The following is a 17,818-nucleotide window of genomic DNA, read 5'->3' as shown; positions in this document are numbered from 1 at the left end:
ATAGTTACTTTATCATGTTGTGTTATTTTCTGTTGTATAGCAAAGTGAATAGCTATGCGTTTACATTTCTCCTCTTTTTCTGGATTTCCTTCCCATTTAGGTCACAACAGAGCATTGAGTAGAGTTCCCTGTGCTACATAGTAGGTTCTCATCAGCAATCTATTTTATACAGTTGTTACTTTTGTATTTTGACTGGTGAACAGAGATGAAAACACACACTCAGACACAAATGTACTCATACCCCTCTCCGCTACACCCCACACAAGGCTTGCTAAATAAAGCTGAAAGGAAGATGTAGAACTAAACTGTACATGTCTAGCAAAACTGGAAATTGTATTTGCATTTTATTGTGCTTTGATCAAATGGCTTCAGAACCCCTAACGATGATGACATCTTACAAAAATGTACAACTATGGCTTAGACCAATGTATGAATACAATGTATGAATACAAAGCCCAAGCGTCTGAGAGCTGTGGCACAGATGAGAAGAAGTTGTGCTCTTAAATTATACGGGTTATTGTTTTTCTTTCTTTTTAATTCACTGTCCTGGGAAGAGTTTTGAATATCCTCTGAAGAATGTAAACATCGGATGACTGACCCAGCCATCTGTACATTTAGGGGTTTCCAACTTACATGACAAAATCTGGAAGTTTTGGGGAATGATGCAATGCCCTGAAGGGTCCCTAGTACTTAGGCTGATATTCCAGCTGAAGCAAATGTGCTACCAAAGAGATGCCCTGGCCCTGCAGTGGCACCCACACTGGCATGCAGGCTGCCAATGATGGCTGCACCCAGGCCCCACTTCAGATGCTATAGCCCATCTGCGCAGTAACCTGCCCACTGGCTCTTCCAAGCAAGCAACCAGCCTGGTGGATGCTATTCAGTAATTTGGGTTCAAGAGCTTTTCAGAGTATTACCCTCCTGCACCTATAGGACACCTGCTTTACTCAAATCTTGTGTGAAAAAAAAATGTACACATTTGGCTAAGAATAAGAAAATTATAGGCTTGTACATACATCTTAATTATGATAATACCATAAGAAATTTTAATATGTGGTTAAAGACTTAGAGTGTCTTCTGGGCTCTAAAGGAATATGTTGAATTTGACATGTTTTCTAAACGGAAATTTTTTTATAATTAAAGTAATTATCTGGTGTTGCTTTGTATTTCCAAATGAATGCATATTGTGACCTATATAGCATACGATAAAGGCTGTAATTATGCAGAATATAGTAGGGGAAGCTACTGGAGTAACTCTAAACCACCTGTGTTATTTTTTTAACAAGAATTTTGTTGGAAATAAAAAAATATATATTTTCTAGAATAGATTCACTTAAAAATGTTCTTATACCACTTATAAATAGGTTATAAAATGGATCTAGTTCACCATTGCTTACCCTGTAAGAGTCAAGGTTGTCTTCTGGAGTTGGAAGACCCATGTAACGTTCTGTGTACACGGAGTCTGTGATGGAGAAAAGAAAAAAAAAACTTAATTCATACAATAAAAGCTTTACCCCCTTTTACTGGGTTACTTTATGTCTTAATTTGCGCAGTGTTATACCATCAGAAGTATCTTCTTCAGATCGTTTCTGCTTGGCTTGTTGATGCATCCAGACTCCTGTCTTTCCACACTCAGCCCTGTAACCAGTTCCCATTAGCCCTTCCCTGGAGGGCAGAGGGAGATCAAAACAGGGTGACCTAAAACCCAATCAATAACCCATCTGCAGAAAAGTCAAATGTGAAGTGCTCAGTGACAAGGACACTACATTAAACATCTGACTGCCTTAAAGATCTTGATTAGCAAGTCATTTAATGTCTAAATTGTCTTGAATTTCTTGGTCCTGACATATGTATATACCCTACTTTAGGATATTCTCTCTCCTACTGGAAACACCTCGTAATTTTCAATTACTAGTTGCTCATTTAAAACATATTCTTTTAGGTGGGGGAGGGACAGACTGAAAGGAAAAAATTCAATTATCATTATTTGAAGTACAACACCACACTGGCTCAGCTACTCCATCATAAAGCAAGTTAAACATCTGTTTTCTCTCATTTTGTGGAGAGAGATATATATATATACATATAGCTATATGTACACATATATATATTTCTTAAAATATCACTGAGAAAATGTATTGTTGCTGAATTCCAATATAACTTTAAAAATGTGAAATAACTTTTTGAAAAATGGCCAGGTTACAGTAAGTAAATAAGTATAATATGTTTCCATTGTGCTATATAAATTAATGGATGTCACTGTAATTGTACCAGTATTTCCATACCAATTTAATTAATTATTTAGAAGAATAGATCATCAAAACAATAAGATTAAGCAACATTCTAACCCTTTTGAATGACTGGCATTGATAACTAGTATTAGCTGTTCCATATATATTGCTCAGGCCCTTTCTATGGAAATCAAAATATTTTCCTCTAAAATGAGTTTTTATTATTTTATCATTTTGATTAAAGTGAATATAGACTATATGCAATTGTACATATCTAGAGGACACTAATGTAGGAAATATAATATTTTAAAGCACACTTTAAAATATAAGACTTTCCCAAAATGTTCATCTTTTAACCCTAACCCTAACCCTAATTTTTTGTTAAATATAAATAACACGATGTATGTTTAATGGGGTGGGGGAGTAGGAATAGCTTTTAAGGGCAAAGTAATTTTTCCCCCAAACAGGCACAATTCTTCTTGTCCTAGAACATAATAGCCCTTTCCTATTATGCTAACCAGGTTTTCTTGTGTAAGAAGATCTAAATTTTTTAAAATACAATTTAAAAAATGCTTAATGTCGGGGGTTAATGTGGGGCTTCCCTGATAGCTCAGTTGGTAAAGCATCTGCCTGCAATGCAGGAGACCTGGGTTCGATCCCTGTATTGGGAAGATCCCCTGGAGAAGGAAAAGGCTGCCCACTCCAGTATTCTGTCCTGGAGAATTCCATGGACTGTATAGTCCATGGGGTTGCAAAGAGTCAGACATGACTAGGCATCTTTCACTTTCACTAATGTCGGTGTAAACTTTTAGAAGTATGTCTTGCAATACCATTTATGCACGCCTTCCATTTGATTTTTGAGTAATATTGTCCAAATTTTCACATATGTAGGAATTCTAGAAAGTTCTTGTTAGATTGGTCCATATACATTTAATGAACTCTTCTTACCATTATGTATTTCCAAATTCATGAAGATTGTTTCTATTATCTTACTGACCACCAGAGGTCTCCAGAAATAAGCCATCATACAGAACAATTAGTATCAAGCAGGAAAGTATTATATGAAAACAAATCTATTATGTGAGGGTCAATCCTAACCATGTTCTCCAATATTTTTCAATAGAAAGACAATGATGTATCTTTTACACATTGGCTTCTCTTGACTTTGGAGTTTTCCACAGCTTTGGTATTACCATATACTACCATACATTAAGGCATAAAATATTTAATAAGCATACTCATTATCAATGATTCTATCATTATACTGCATAGACGACTTGAGATGGGGTCAGAAGAGATACAGGAAAATAATTCATCTTTTCACCACCTCTGGCTCTTCCCCACTACCTAGAGTTCCACTGCTTCCCCCTTCCCCTTGGGAATCACAGCCTTACATGTGTATGAGAGAACAATACTTTCTCAGTGGTGAAAAGAATATTCTAGAGTGGCTTTCACCTACTTAGTGGAAACAAAGCCCCCAGGAGTTCTCCTGCCAAAGTCTCTTCTTTCCACCCAAAATCCTACTTTATATTCAACCTTAACATGAAGGGAAAGAAATACTTTTCTTATTCTTGTAATATGTGAAGCCCCAAAGTCAAAGTAGAATAAAGGTAAGGAAGGGTATCTGAAGAACCGTAGCATTGGGAATGTTTTAAAATGTGGAAAACATAATTTCTTGATAAGACATTTAGGAAACAGAATTGGTTGCTAAGTAAATATGTAGGTAGCATTTACTTTCACTTTTCACTTTCACTCACTGGAGAAGGAAATGGCAACCCACTCCAGTGTTCTTGCCTGGAGAATCCCAGGGACGGGGAGCCTGGTGGGCTGCCGTCTATTGGGTCGCACAGAGTCAGACACTACTGAAGCGACTTAGCAGCAGCAGCAGCATTTAATACCACCCAGCCTTTCCTAACAGCAGAAGAAGTGAGACTGTTTTATTACAGGTATCCATAAAGTACATCTAAGATGAATCAGCTTCTTCACTGTAGAAACAGGGAACTAAAAAAGAATGATTATGGCATTGAGATGTGAAGGTTGGCACTCAGCATCTCTTTACCTGAGGGCCATCACCTACCATAGTACTCCCACTTGGATACAGGCGCCACGGCTATTCCACACTTGAACACACCACTTCCTGCTCCCAGCACCATTGAGGTTACGTACCCTCCGTATGACTAAGAAATGGAAACAGTTATTTTTATGGAGGTAAAGGAATTAAGGACATATGGTAAGCAAGTCGCAGTTTCCACATTTCTCACATCTTTATATACTGTGCCTCTTTTGAGATAGAAAGCAGGATAGAGGAGGTTTAAATTGGCCTTAATTGGGCAGTATCTAAAGACTACCCGTTCTGAGCCTTGCAAGGTCCCTTTTCTTGGTAGGTATAAGAGGGAAAGTATTGACATTCTGCTGAGTAGTACTAATTAACAACAAAACAACAAAAACAAAAAAAAAGTTAAAGAAAAAAAAAAACAAAACAAAAAGGCAATAAACTCTAAGTTTTTACTTTTTTGGACTCCTGAGAAAAAGTGTCTCTCCTTCCCTCTCCCCCTCTATCTTTCCTTCTCTTTATCCCTCTTTCTTGCCTCTTCTTACTTGCTCACCTCCTTTCCCCATTGTAATAAACAAAAGTGTAAGCCTGGGGAGGACTCATTGCCCAGAAATCTAAGACATTTGGACCTTCTTAGATGGACATGATGGTTGTGATTTACACCTCCAAATATGTACAAACAAAAGTAAATTATCCTGTTTTGGATTATATTCACTAAGGAACACATCAGCCAAAGTACTCACCCAGCCCCAAATTGCAATCCGTTTGTCGTCCACAAATCCCATTTTTGAAAACTGTCTAAAATGCATGGAGGAAGTCCACGAATTAGTATCACACTGTGTATAGAAAACGAAGGTAACCGCACAAATGTGAAACCCTGCCATTTGTTCTCTATTTCATTCTCTTAGAAATTAAGATTAATTGCTGCCAGCAATCAAATAAACACCTGAGATCAATATCTATCATTTTAAATTTAAGAGCCAGATGAACAAGGTTTACTTGTTTTGGAGTCCATAAAAATTATGTCTGTGTGTGTGTGTATGTGTGTGTGTGTGTGTATGATTCACAGAAAACAAATCCTGGCTGTTTTTTTCACAGCTGTATATAAAAATTTGCAGCCCAGATGCACTTTTTTTTAACATAATTGAATTTAAACCTCTCCAGATGTTCTTCAGTTTAGAGAGGCTGCCCCTGCAATAGAGAAACATGGGAGCATGGAGAACATCTGTGTAGGGCTGAGAACTATCTCTGGGCCCCCTACCTGAGGACTTAAACACCATTCTCTAAATACATCCCTTCTTATGATGGGTGTTGATTAGTTATCTCAACACTGTGAAATATGAGGCAGTTCTTCCTTGAAGGACTAAGATGTCTTTCTGTCACTAAATTGTGTGGTTGGAATCCAGGTAAAGAAAGAAGAAAAATATTCTTTGCATCTATTTCTTAGTTTTAGCCTTACATCAAAAGGCAATTGGTTTACTTAAAAAAAAATCTAGCAAATGGGGTTCTTAACTTGGTAGTATCGAGGGAGGTGGGGGACCCTCACACTGACCTATATGCGACCTTAAGAACCTTTGTTTCCAATTGACGGTATATGTCTTAGACTGCTCTGAGTTAAGCAATATTAGAAAAAATTCAATGTAAGTAGTTTTCAACTCATCTTCTCCATGTAAACTTTTTAAACTTAGAACACATACATACAGAAACGTGTACCAAATCACAAGTGTACAAGCTCATAAGCCTTTACAGAGTGAACATACCTTAAACCAAAAAATGGGGCAATACTATCACCCAGAAGCCTCTGGGTCATTTTTCTCTTTGAAAAAAACAAAAACTCTTTCATTGAATCCCAGAAGACTTTCACCTGACTTTGTACCAATATAAATTCGATTGTGGATATAAGGTATATACTTTTGTTCCTGGTTTCTTTCACTCAACAGTCTGTGAGATTCATCTGTGTTGTTGTACATAGTTCCTTTGAGTTGCTGAAAAGCAACTACTCATTACTTCTGAAACAGAGTTGTATATTGTGGGTAACACAATTCTATCATTTTAGACTTGAGAGGCGCTGGAAGCCATGCCCTTTCTCACAGAGGACAAATCTGGATAAATAAAAATGAATTTGTAAAAATATCAAAGCCTCGCTCCTGAAAACAACTTATGCTCATATCTAAATCTTATTTATTTTTTTTACTTTCAAGGAAAATAGCTAATCATTAACTTTGATTTAACAGATTTAGGATTACTTAATAAATTGTCATCTTTTCTCCTTGTTGGTTGTTCCTTTTTTTAAAGGCATTTTCTTCCATCCATTTAATCATTCACAATTTTTTTTTCCATTTCCTAGTTTCTAATTTCACACTATTTAAAATCGTTAATTTATTATGCTTTCCAGACATCTCTGCAGTTGGTTATGGAACCTCAAAGACTACATTCCCCATTTACTGGTTGAATGCAACTGAAAGAAAGTTGAAGGGAAACCCAGATTCAAGACCTGATCAGTCTTGGCAAATTATCTAACCTAAGAGCCTCCATGTCTTTACCTGAAGTGTAAGGTCTGAACACTCATCTCTGAGGGTTGCTGGGTAGCTTCAGGGATAAGGCAGGTAAAACAGTGCATGTTACATGTGCACTCCAGGATAACCACCAATTAAGAGTAAAATCTTTCTGAAGTCACACCACATCTATTTATAGTCTCACAACTGATGTGATTCATCCTTAAAGAATCCCTTATAACTGAGTGACAACGGTCGTATTCCACAACTTTCCCAAACTGGGGGAGGAACTCTCAACTCAGCAGAATGTAGGAACCACTCCTAAGACTACATGGCTGTCATCTTACTCTGACATAAATGTACACCAATCTCCTCTATTTATCCTTGACTATAGGGGTGGCTTGCTTGTTTAGTTAGATGTTTACTCAGAGGCACATTTATCCCTGTTTTGTCCATGTGTTTGATGAATGCTGAGTCCCTATTGCTAGAAGATGGTAGCACACATATCAATTCCCTTTCTAAGTCTAAACATAATATTTTCACTAAAAATCCAGCCCAAGGATGAATGATTCTTCCCAGGACACTTGAAATTCTTTATACTTCACAACTTTAAAATATAAATGGGAGGCGGGGAATTAAATAGCCTCTGAATTCACCTCCTAGTCACTCACCTGGTTGCTTCAATTTGATCTTCAACTTCAAATGTTCCCAATCTTCTGTTGATTGCGTGCATGATCTTATCTCCTTGGTAACCACTTCCTCTGCCATCAAAGCTAGCTACTATAATGTTTTCTGTGCTTGCAAGGTAAGTAGCCCAGTTGAGTCTGAAGATAGCATCTGCTTTTTGACTACAGGGGCCTGCATATCTGAAAAATCCCAAATTGTTAGCCTTTGTGGTTTTCCTGAATCAAATGAAGAGGGCTTGCGTTTCTAATTCCCTGTGGACAAGAAGTGTACATCTTTCCTGTTCATGAGCCTGAAATCGTGCCAGCCGCCAGGGTGTTCTCAGTGGGTCCTGTCAAACTTGATAGTCATGACAACATGACTATAATGGCTGTGTGTTTCCTCCGAAGATGCCCATCAGTTTTATCTTTGAAGATTGCTATGAAACACAGACTTCACAGGCCAATGTTTGCTGCTGCCGCTGCTAAGTCACTTCAGTCATATCCGACTCTGCAACCCCATAGACAGCAGCCCACCAGGCTCCCCCGTCCCTGGGATTCTCCAGGCAAGAATATTGGAGTGGGTTGCCATTTCCTTCTCCAATGCATGAAAGTGAAAAGTGAAAGTGAAGTCGCTCAGTCGTGTCCGACTCTTCGCGACCCCATGGACTGCAGCCTACCAGGCTCCTCCATCCATGGGATATTCCAGGCAAGAGTACTGGAGTGGGCTGCCATCGCTTTCTCCGAGTCCAATGTTTACTAGGTTGCATGTATCTTGGAAATAAAAGAAGTAAATACTCTAACAATTAGAAGAGGGGAGTTGTGTTATGAAAAAATAATGACGATGACAATAAATGCAGCTTCAAATATATCTTTCTGATTGAGCTTACAAACACTCTTAGACTACACGTTTCCTTGATTAGAACTTCTTGAGGACTTCCCTGGTGGCTCAGACAGTAAAGCGTCTGTCTACAATGGGGGTTCGATCCCTGGGTCAGGAAGATCCGCTGGAGAAGGAAATAGCAATCCACTCCAGTACTATTGCCTGGAAAATCCCATGGACAGAGGAGCCTGGTAGGCTACAGTCCATGGGGTTGCAAAGAGTAGGACACGAATGAGCGACTTCACTTACTTCCTTAAGGACTTTGACTGTTGTAGGATATGCACTGCATTTGCTTCAATGGCCAGCACAGTGCTGTTCACTAAGGCTCCACAAGGCACTGTAGAATGGGCCAAAGTATGAACGGACACCTCAAAGAAGGGACTTCACTGGCGATCCAGTGGTTAAGACCGCACTCCCAGTGCAGGAGGCATGGGTTCGATCCCTGGTTAGAGAACTAAGATCCTGCATGCCATATGGTGCAGCCAAAACAAACAAACAAACAAAAAAAACAAACTTCAAAGGAGAAAGAAATAGACTATTGGAAAATGGGTTATTGTTGGTATTCTACTTATTAACAAGTTTAATTCTCTCATAGCTGCATTCTTCACAGGCTGTAACTTATCCATACATAGCTGTGTGTACAGTCTTCATCAAGCCCTCTCATTTCCATTTGTTAATCAAGACATTCCCTCCAGGTCATCGGGTCTTGTAAATAGGTCTTCTTTGCATGATCTACAAGACTCCTGGACCCAGAACTTCTCGGGTAACTTTTCCCTTCCCAGCCCATCTCTCCTACTCATCTGTTCACTCTCTCTGCCAACAGGATTGGACAAGACCTGCTTGGACATCTTTGTTAACATCTTCCTCCCTTTCCTTGGGGATGGCAGTCAAAAGAACTTCAGTTTTAAGCCAAATATTATATGACTTTAATTTTGACTCAGATAGGTAAGAATGTGCCTGCAATGCAGGAAACCTGGGTTCCATCCCTGGGTTGGGAAGATCTCCTGGAGAAGGGAATGTCTACCCACTCCATTATTCTTGCCTGGAGAATTCCATGGACAGAGGAGCCTGATGGGCTACAGTTCATGGGGTTGCAAAGAGCTGGACACAACTGATTGACTAACACTTTCACGTTTTTGTTTCTGTTTTTTCCATTGTGCAACTTTAATTTTACACTAGATATTGTATCATTCTAAGTTTTAGAAAAAGAAGGCATTCATGAATTTCTTAAGCAAGTAAACATTTTTTTTAACTTGTGAAATACCCTGGTCCTTTCAATGATACTAAATTTGGTAGAGTTAATAGGTTCCCTTAGTATTAACTATGTGTCAGGTTAAATAAACTTGAAGATTAAGCAACATTATTTTTAAAAATAGAAAACAAAGATTTTGACATCTAAGAAAATGAAGAGGAAAATCACTGAAAAGAACTGGGCCTGAATTTACCATGTTTTTTAAAACTTTCCTAATGAAAGGGAGATTTAGTTATTACTTACTGAGGATTCCAAGAAGATAAAAATATCACTTTTTTTCTTTTTAAACAAACTCTTGTGTCAAAACATTACTCTTTTTTAATTGTAAAGAATCTTGTTCAGTACTGGGGCTAAGGCCCCAAGCAAGTGAATGTTATTGTAGTCAAAATTTGACTAAATTAGGTGTAATGAGAATCCAACAGTGTATCTGAAAGTTTAAAATACCTCTTTCTCTTTTTCTGAACTTTTATGTTTGGCTTACATGGAATTGTAAATGCAGGGGAACGTGCTGTATAAAGGGTGTGTCTCATGTTAGTATCTATATTCCTTCTTTTCTTTTTTTTTGGTAGTAACAAATGGAAAGTATCCCCAAGTTTTCAGTTTTCTTTTCTGTATAATGGACCCGATAGAACTGACTACACAGGCTTGCAGTGTGGACAGAATAAGGCAAATTACCCGGCATGCAGCAGGCACATAGCATGTGTGCTGGTTTGTTTAGTTTTGAATAAGGGAAATGAGGCAAGCTGGGATAGGAAGAGTGGCATTGTGGCCCTATATGTGAGTCAGGGCAATTTTGGAAAGATTGAAGTAAAATGCTTTCCTACTAATTACCCAAAATACAAAGATACCATAGTTAGACCTCATGGGAGCTCACATTTACTCTTCAAAGACTTGTGATTTCATAATTTTGTCTAGGACTTGGAGAAGTTTAAATTATATAATGAATACTTTCTCATATCATATCTTCTCTTCACCAAAAATGGGAATGGAAAATACCAGGCAATGATATTTCAGGAACTAAATAAAGAGAAACCTGACACTGGAATGAATTAATAGACCACCAATGAGAGATATCTGGGTAAATTTAGGGATAAGGAAACTGTGAAGACTAGTAATACCCATCTATTGCTTATTAAAATATCTAAGAGGTAAGGATGCAAATTGGGACTTGAGGATCTCTTTCAAATTCTCTTGCAGTTCAAGGGGGAAAAAAAAAAAAAAAACAAAACCCATATGCCATTATGAGGGAAAAAGAGTGTCTAGCTTCTCTATTAGAAAGATGGTAGACAATACAGGCTTGGATCTCTGATTGCAAAATGGAAGAATTATTAAAATTGCTCTACAATAATCCAGGAAGAGAGAAAGGATGCATTTGTCTCTATTTTTCAGTGAGCTACACTGGGTAAATATGGACAATGGTTAGCTTCTACATTATTCCTTTAGCTTGAATACTTACACTTCTAATAGCAGAGGATATTTCTTGGATTTATCAAAATGAGGAGGCAAGATCATCTGATACCAAAATTCTAAACAAACAGAAAGATTAATTAATGAATTAAGAACACATTAGCACGTGGTTTTGGTTTCTTATCTCTGTCAGTGACAAGTAACATGTAGCGTTTAGCAATTTGTTAAATTAGAATAGAAAAAGAAAATGAACTGTTTTGATTTAGCATGCTTTTCAGCTATAAAAAATATTCTCTTTCAGGTTAAAATACTAGTTTCAGGTTAAAACGAATTTGTTTCTAATGGGTCTATTAAATACATTGGTGTTTTGTAAAATAAAAGTGCATCTTAGAATTGCTAATGTTTTGTTTTTATGATTCTGTTCTTTGGCATCTGATCTACTTATCTAGTTTGTTTATGGCTTATGTTCTAAGTTTTCCTCCAAAATGTTTTCCTCGTCTTGAATTTCTTTGAAGATGTTTAGGATTTTTAGTTGGCCTTAACACTATTTTAAAATTCTGATTTAATAACATTTTTGTAATTCTTGTTGCCATCCCAGGCTGCAAGCTGAGTTCCCATTCCCAGCTCTGTGTTTCGCAGAATGAAGCTAGGTTTATGTGGGGCAAACTGTTCTGCACGATCTTGTGCAGGTCCGTTTAATTCGCTCCGTTTGATTTAACATCAGGTTAATAAAATTTGTCCCTAAACAATAAATTGGTTACCTTTGCTACCAAATTCAGGCTTATTAGTTAGACTAATCTTTAAAAATGAGAGAGAAAGAGAGAGAGGAGAGTTGTTTCATATTTTAATAAGATTATTTCCAGCTTCAGTAGATTTAACCTACAAGGAAAAAAATCCTTATCTCTAGAGATGTTTCTTCCTTATGTTCACCTTTCTTTTGTATTTTGGTTGTTATAATTATTTTAGTTGAGGAAAAAAAGAAAAGTTTTGGAGTAAAATATTTATATAGGTAGATTTTTCTTTAATTTGTATTTTGCTGGTTATTTTATGCTTTCTGATCAAATGTGCTTATGAGAACAAAAATTTTAGTCTCTTTTATATTTGAGTAGAATGTCAAACTATCAGTCAATCACTATGCTTTTTAAAAATATGTCAAACCCAGTATTTGATCTCTCCTTTGTTTGAATCAACACTAGTTAACTGGAAATGTTTTACTTCCTATATTTAAGATGCACAGTCTCTTCTCTGGGGGTCACATCCAAATATTTAATATGTTATATTGTAATATTCAATGCCTTCTGTTCCAGGAAGTCCAGTTAGCTCTTCAAAACCCTAAGCCCTTGCCAGTCAAACCAGATTCAAGGGCCAGCAGCACTAGCATCACGTGGGAGTTTATTACAAGCGTCAATCCTGGGCCCACGCTCACCGGCTGGCTCAAAATGTGCACATTAATGAGGTCCCAGGTGAGCCATAAGCACCTGCAGTTTCAGGAGCATTGCTCTAAGCTCTTCCTCAGAAGCACCCTCCACTCTCCATGCTTTTCCTGACACTTAAAACTGGAGGAGCTGAATGCCTTCTACTATTAGCTTTTATTAAAAAATAATCTAAAATAAATCACTCTTAATGGATCCCCCCCTTCCCTATGAATTATTAGCCCTTAATGGAAAAAACAAACAAAAACAACTACAAAAAAATGACAGGATTTCCTACTCAAAGAAACCCCTTGTTCTTAGTGGTCCCTGAACATAATACACGATCGGGCCACTAGGCTAGGGCCTATCATGGAGAGGAAGTTAGGAAAAATTCAAGATTTCTGTCCTGGGACTGAAGTTTCAACATTTTATAGCCAAACTTAAACTTTTTTACACAAGTCATTTTCAATCTGTTTGGGTTAAAGGTAAAATATATTAGTATTTCATTGTTAAAAACACAATTAATACTTAATAGTAGAATAAAATTACTAATGGGATGATGCTGAACTAGCTAGCAACAGTGCATTTTATCCAAATATTTTCCATTTAAAATAATATATTTTATGTAGAATATTATATTTTTAGATTAAAAAATATAAAACTAGTCATTCTTGTGATAGAACATTTTATGAAAAAGTAACATTATAATAGATTTATGTATAAAATACATACTGTCAGATCAAGTTACATTTGGTTATAATTTTATTGGTGTTTCCATGAAAAGTTACATTCCGAGAGAAATTTCACTTACTTGTCCCATGCAAATGAATGAAGTCCAGTTTCTTTGAGGGCATCTGGACATCCTGCAGCACTTGATCCAAATCTGAATTGTTTTCCAGGACTCTCAGTTCTCAACAAACATTTGAAGCATTTGTTACAACGTGAAGAATTTGGATTGTGCAAAGCAATAAGGAACAAGTGGGTGATTCACTGATGAAACTATACATACTTCATATTTTAAGCCTTGTGTTCAAGTCATTGTCAAGACACTCTAAAGCTGAAGAAAATCCCATTATGCTAAGCACATGTTGCTCCTATTCACACACACTTTCCTAAAAAGCAAACCAAGGGTAAAATATGAAAATGTTACCTTTATCATTGTTGCTGTTATGCAGAGTATAGAGGGGCAGACCGGGACCTGTTAAAATAATCAGGGAAAAAAATATATTTCAGAGCTTTAAAAAAAAATACCATATTTTTCAAAAATAGCATTTGTTACCATTTAACTTTGATATAACTTTGACACCACTTAGCTTTGATAGAGTAAATATCACAGTGGATAAGAGGCTTATAAGTGTTAGCTGATTTTCTTTTTCCTTAAAACGAGCGCAATTTGAGTCTAAGAAGTATTAATATTACTGGGAAGGTACCGAGCTCTGGAGAATGAAACAGAAATTGCACAGCTGGCCCTGCTTAGTGCCTTACGCACATTATCATGTCTGAACCCAATTTTTTTTCTGTGAACTAAGCCTCTGAGGCCCAGAGTAAGCCCCCAGCCTTCCTGGCTCTAACTCCGAGGTCCAGAGAGGCCACACCCTCTAGCAGGCCCTGCCCACTAGGGGTGGAGCTCAGGAGACAGGTACCCCGCCACCAACACTCCACTGCCACTCCACTTTCCACTTCCCCACCTTCAAAGGGCAGATCCCCTCCGCTGCTGTCCCCACTATGGAGGGCTGGGCCAGGCGGCACATCTGCAATGTGCCTGACTTGGATAAGCGATTCCTTCCTGGCATGCGAACGTGTTTTTCTCACACGCTCAGATCTTCACTATTTATCCCAACTGTGGTGGTTGCAGAGTGGAAGGTAATGTATAGAAAAAGCTACTTAGTGAGCTATTTAATTTTGACACATTTGGATCACACTATTAATTTTTACATTTGATCAGAACCACAGTGGAGGCATTCTAAGGACCTGGGATTGAGTCCTTGACTTTCCTGCTTTGTGACTTAGGACAGCATACCTATGCTTCAGTCTCTTCATGTATAAAATTAGGATAATCATATCTACATTACAGAGTTTTATTAAGGATCAAATAAGATCATGAATACAAAACTTGAGCACAGTGCCTAATATACATAAAACACATGCCCCAAAATGGTGACTGGAAACAGCCATAGTAAAGAACTAGGAAGGAAAATATGATATTAAAGAAAATGTGCCAATGCAGAAAGGTTCGGATAAGGAGACCTCTTTTTGGCAATGGACAGTTCTTGTCAACTTTTCAGAATATCCAAATTTCTTCCTCTCACTTTGAGAAGTAATCTAGTGTTTAATGGCAGAGGCCTGTGTCTAAACCCTCTTGTACTTCTTAAGGCTGCATGACCTGTGAAATCACATTACCTCTCTTTGTCCAGATTTCTTCATTTTTAATAAAGAAAACAGTAATAACAACAGTTACAGAAGATGAAGCTGTGAGCAGGCTGGGTCACAGGACCCGCCTTACATACATTTTTCTCATTTAAAGGGGCAAGTGCACACAATTATAATTTGCACTAAAAATGCACACTGGTGTGTACATAAGGATGCAAGTGCCTCTGCCATACATAAGCTCTGGGTACGTGTGCTTTCAGCCTAAAAGCAAGCCTCTTGGTTAGAAGGGGAAAGAAGGATGGCTAACTCACCACTTACCCGTGAGTGGAAAGGGAAAAGGACTTCTGTGATTTCATGCATTCAGATTCAATAGGAGAGAAGTGATCAAGGCAGAAAAATATTTCCTAAACTGGACACTGAAAAGGAGGTTTCAGGGATGGAGATGCTGAGCCAGGAGGGTGGTGAGAAGGTTGTCCAGAGAGGGGAGGGGATGGAGGGAGTGACTTGAGAGGGACTTTGTGGGTACCCTCTGCTCAGTTCAAACTTACCGGAACATCTCAGCTGATAGTACTTTGCCTCTTGACTGAACGATACAGAGTAATACTGACACCTGTCTGGATTCAGCTCACAACTGAGGCATGTCACTTTTGTGTAGTCATTAAGTTGGATTCTGTAAAACCAATGGTGGAAATTAAGTACTTGATAAAGGGATAAATGAAAGAAGGAATTAAATAATGCCAGGTACTAGTTTCAAAGATATCAGAATGCCAAGAAATACTCATGAAACTTAATGAGTTAATATGCAATAAATGCAGGAATTAATCCATGATAACCTCAAACCTCCTATTGTTTGCAAATATCACAAAGCATCTATAAAGTCATGCTCTTTTGATGACATATGGGTTGGTTTATACAGGAATAAAAGCATTCGATAGTAGTTCCAATTTAATATATTAGGACTAGGCAAAAAAATAAAATAAAAAATGAAAACATAAGAGCCGAAAATGTTCATTAGCTAAAAGCTCATTAACAATTTGATAAAACTCTTACTTATAAAGATTTCTTGCACCTGGCATTCCTTTATATTCATTGCTAATGTAGTATCTGGGGAGAAAACAAATGAAATGTATTAATTATGTTTTACAGAAAAAGTCAAGTATACTCCCTTTAACTCAACTACCAGCATTAGTAGTCATACAGGCGCATGTGTATTAGTGCTTGCTCTACTTGTATCATTTTTCCTGCTCTTTTATTTCTCAGAAATAGGGGCATCATCTCTAAATAGGGGACTCTTTTTTTTTTTTTTTTAACAGGCTGAAGTATCTGAATATGAGGATTACTCCCTTAGTTAAAATGACAAGTAAAGACTCAAAAAAGTCTTCTTTCAGAAAAATAAGACTGGACAACTAGCCTGAAGGTGAAGCCCCATTTATCTATGTGGTGGTGGTGGGTTAGTCAGTAAGTTGTGTCTGACTCTTGCAACCCCATGGACTGTAGCCTGCCAGGCTCCTCTGTCCATGGGATTTCCCAGGCAAAAATGCTGGAGTAGGTTGCCTTTTCTTTCTCCAGGGGATTTTCCCAACCCAGGGATCGAACCCAGGTCTCCTGCATTGCAGGTAGATTCTTTACCAACCAGGGAAGCCCCCATTTATCTGTACTGTTTTCCAAATTCTCTGTTTCATAACAGACCACTCGGTGGCAGGTGCCCTATCCTTCTGAGAGTGGCAGAGCCACTTTTAAACAGGACCTTCAAAAACTGCTTTGAGCAATGGCAAAACTCCTCTGTGGTGAAACTGATACAAAATTATAAAAGTGCCTCAGGTTCTAGTGGAAAACAACACTCCCTGACCCGCCATCGTGTGCATGGTCATCGACAGCCTCCACAGAGCTTTCCGTTTGCCACAGGTGAAGGCTGAGACAGGTACAGTAGCCTCTCCAAGCCTTCTAAACATACGGCGTCAGCTGAAATCTATCAAAATGCCCCAGAATAGTTCAGTGTTCCAAAACGTTTAAGAAAAAGAGGCTGCAGCATTTCTAATGTAAAGCAGGTAAGAGCAAGAGGTAGTGCTGCTTGGTGGCATGGTATCAAGTCTGCTGAGCATATGTGAAAATCATTAAGGCTTCCGTATGTTAGAAAGAAAAAAGTCCTGAACACATTCCAAATAGACTACTCTTTATTTGTAGAAGATTTTTTCCTTATTTCTGGGTAAAGGAGGGCGTGATTCTGACAAATACATCGACATCCTACTGATGATTAGAATACTTACAGATAATCACTGGTAAGAGCTTCTATCCCAATGACCTCCCAGGCTCCTTTTGTAATAAATGTGCAATTCTGATGGGATTTAAAAAGAAATAGGTTTATTAGATTCTCTCTCTGATCAAAGTTAAGGGGAGGATTAAATAATTTATATCAGGAATTCAGGTAATCTCAGGTCTTTTTCTTGGGTCTCTTTACCCCATCCTACCTTACTCCAGATACCACCGGGGTATCTGAATTAGTCTAATTATTTGTACATAGTGATCGACTTTACCACATGATTTCCACTTCAAATTAGTTTCCCAAAAAAGGAGTTCAACCCAAAATAAATCATGTAAAAATACTCACTCTCTTATCTGTTTGGAAGTGACAAATGTGTTTGTAACCCTCTTCGTTGCTAATGATCTTGTAGAAGCTATTCCCGTCAGAGGTAAAATGAGGCTCTGCAGGCCTAAACTAGAAAATAATAGAAAACACGAAACATGTTAAAGCACATTAGTCTTAGCTCAGTACCAGTTTTAGTTTCAGAAAGTTCTTCCAACACCTATGCTCAAAACCCATGATTCATTTACTTGCCAAATGCAATCAGAGGGTCTCAAGAGAAAATTCTCCTAGAAAATACAGACAAAAGATTTAACTCCTAAGGGCTTTCTGGTGGGCAGCAAATGAAAGAATGGGCTTCCCAGGTGGCTGCTGCTGCTGCTTCTGCTGCTAAGTTGCTTCAGTCGTGTCCGACTCTGTGCGACCCCATAGACGGCAGCCCACCAGGCTCCCCCATCCCTGGGATTCTCTA

The 17,818-nt window shown here is 38.0% G+C and overlaps 1 protein-coding gene across 3 annotated transcripts in view; it reads right to left on the bottom strand.

The window, feature by feature from the left end:
• The window catches only part of DPP4 (dipeptidyl-peptidase 4), an 84,984-nt gene that overhangs the window by 12,589 nt on the left and 54,577 nt on the right, over window positions 1-17,818 (bottom strand). For all 3 annotated transcript variants that reach the window (XM_010858965.1, XM_010858964.1, XM_010858966.1), the window contains 11 exons: window positions 17,374-17,481; window positions 17,033-17,100; window positions 15,816-15,869; window positions 15,314-15,435; window positions 13,546-13,593; window positions 13,207-13,305; window positions 11,033-11,102; window positions 7,451-7,645; window positions 5,028-5,082; window positions 4,309-4,408; window positions 1,398-1,462 (listed from right to left, as the gene is read on the bottom strand). In XM_010858965.1, coding sequence (XP_010857267.1) covers window positions 1,398-1,462; window positions 4,309-4,408; window positions 5,028-5,082; window positions 7,451-7,645; window positions 11,033-11,102; window positions 13,207-13,305; window positions 13,546-13,593; window positions 15,314-15,435; window positions 15,816-15,869; window positions 17,033-17,100; window positions 17,374-17,481 — 984 coding nt within the window. The remainder of the gene's footprint in view (window positions 1-1,397; window positions 1,463-4,308; window positions 4,409-5,027; window positions 5,083-7,450; window positions 7,646-11,032; window positions 11,103-13,206; window positions 13,306-13,545; window positions 13,594-15,313; window positions 15,436-15,815; window positions 15,870-17,032; window positions 17,101-17,373; window positions 17,482-17,818) is intronic.

Source organism: Bison bison, unplaced genomic scaffold, assembly GCF_000754665.1.
Source record: "Bison bison bison isolate TAMUID 2011002044 unplaced genomic scaffold, Bison_UMD1.0 scf7180017864452, whole genome shotgun sequence".
NCBI classification, from domain to species: Eukaryota; Metazoa; Chordata; class Mammalia; order Artiodactyla; family Bovidae; genus Bison; species Bison bison.
Note: the sequence above shows the minus strand (reverse complement) of the source record. Positions and strands in the feature narration are given on the sequence as shown.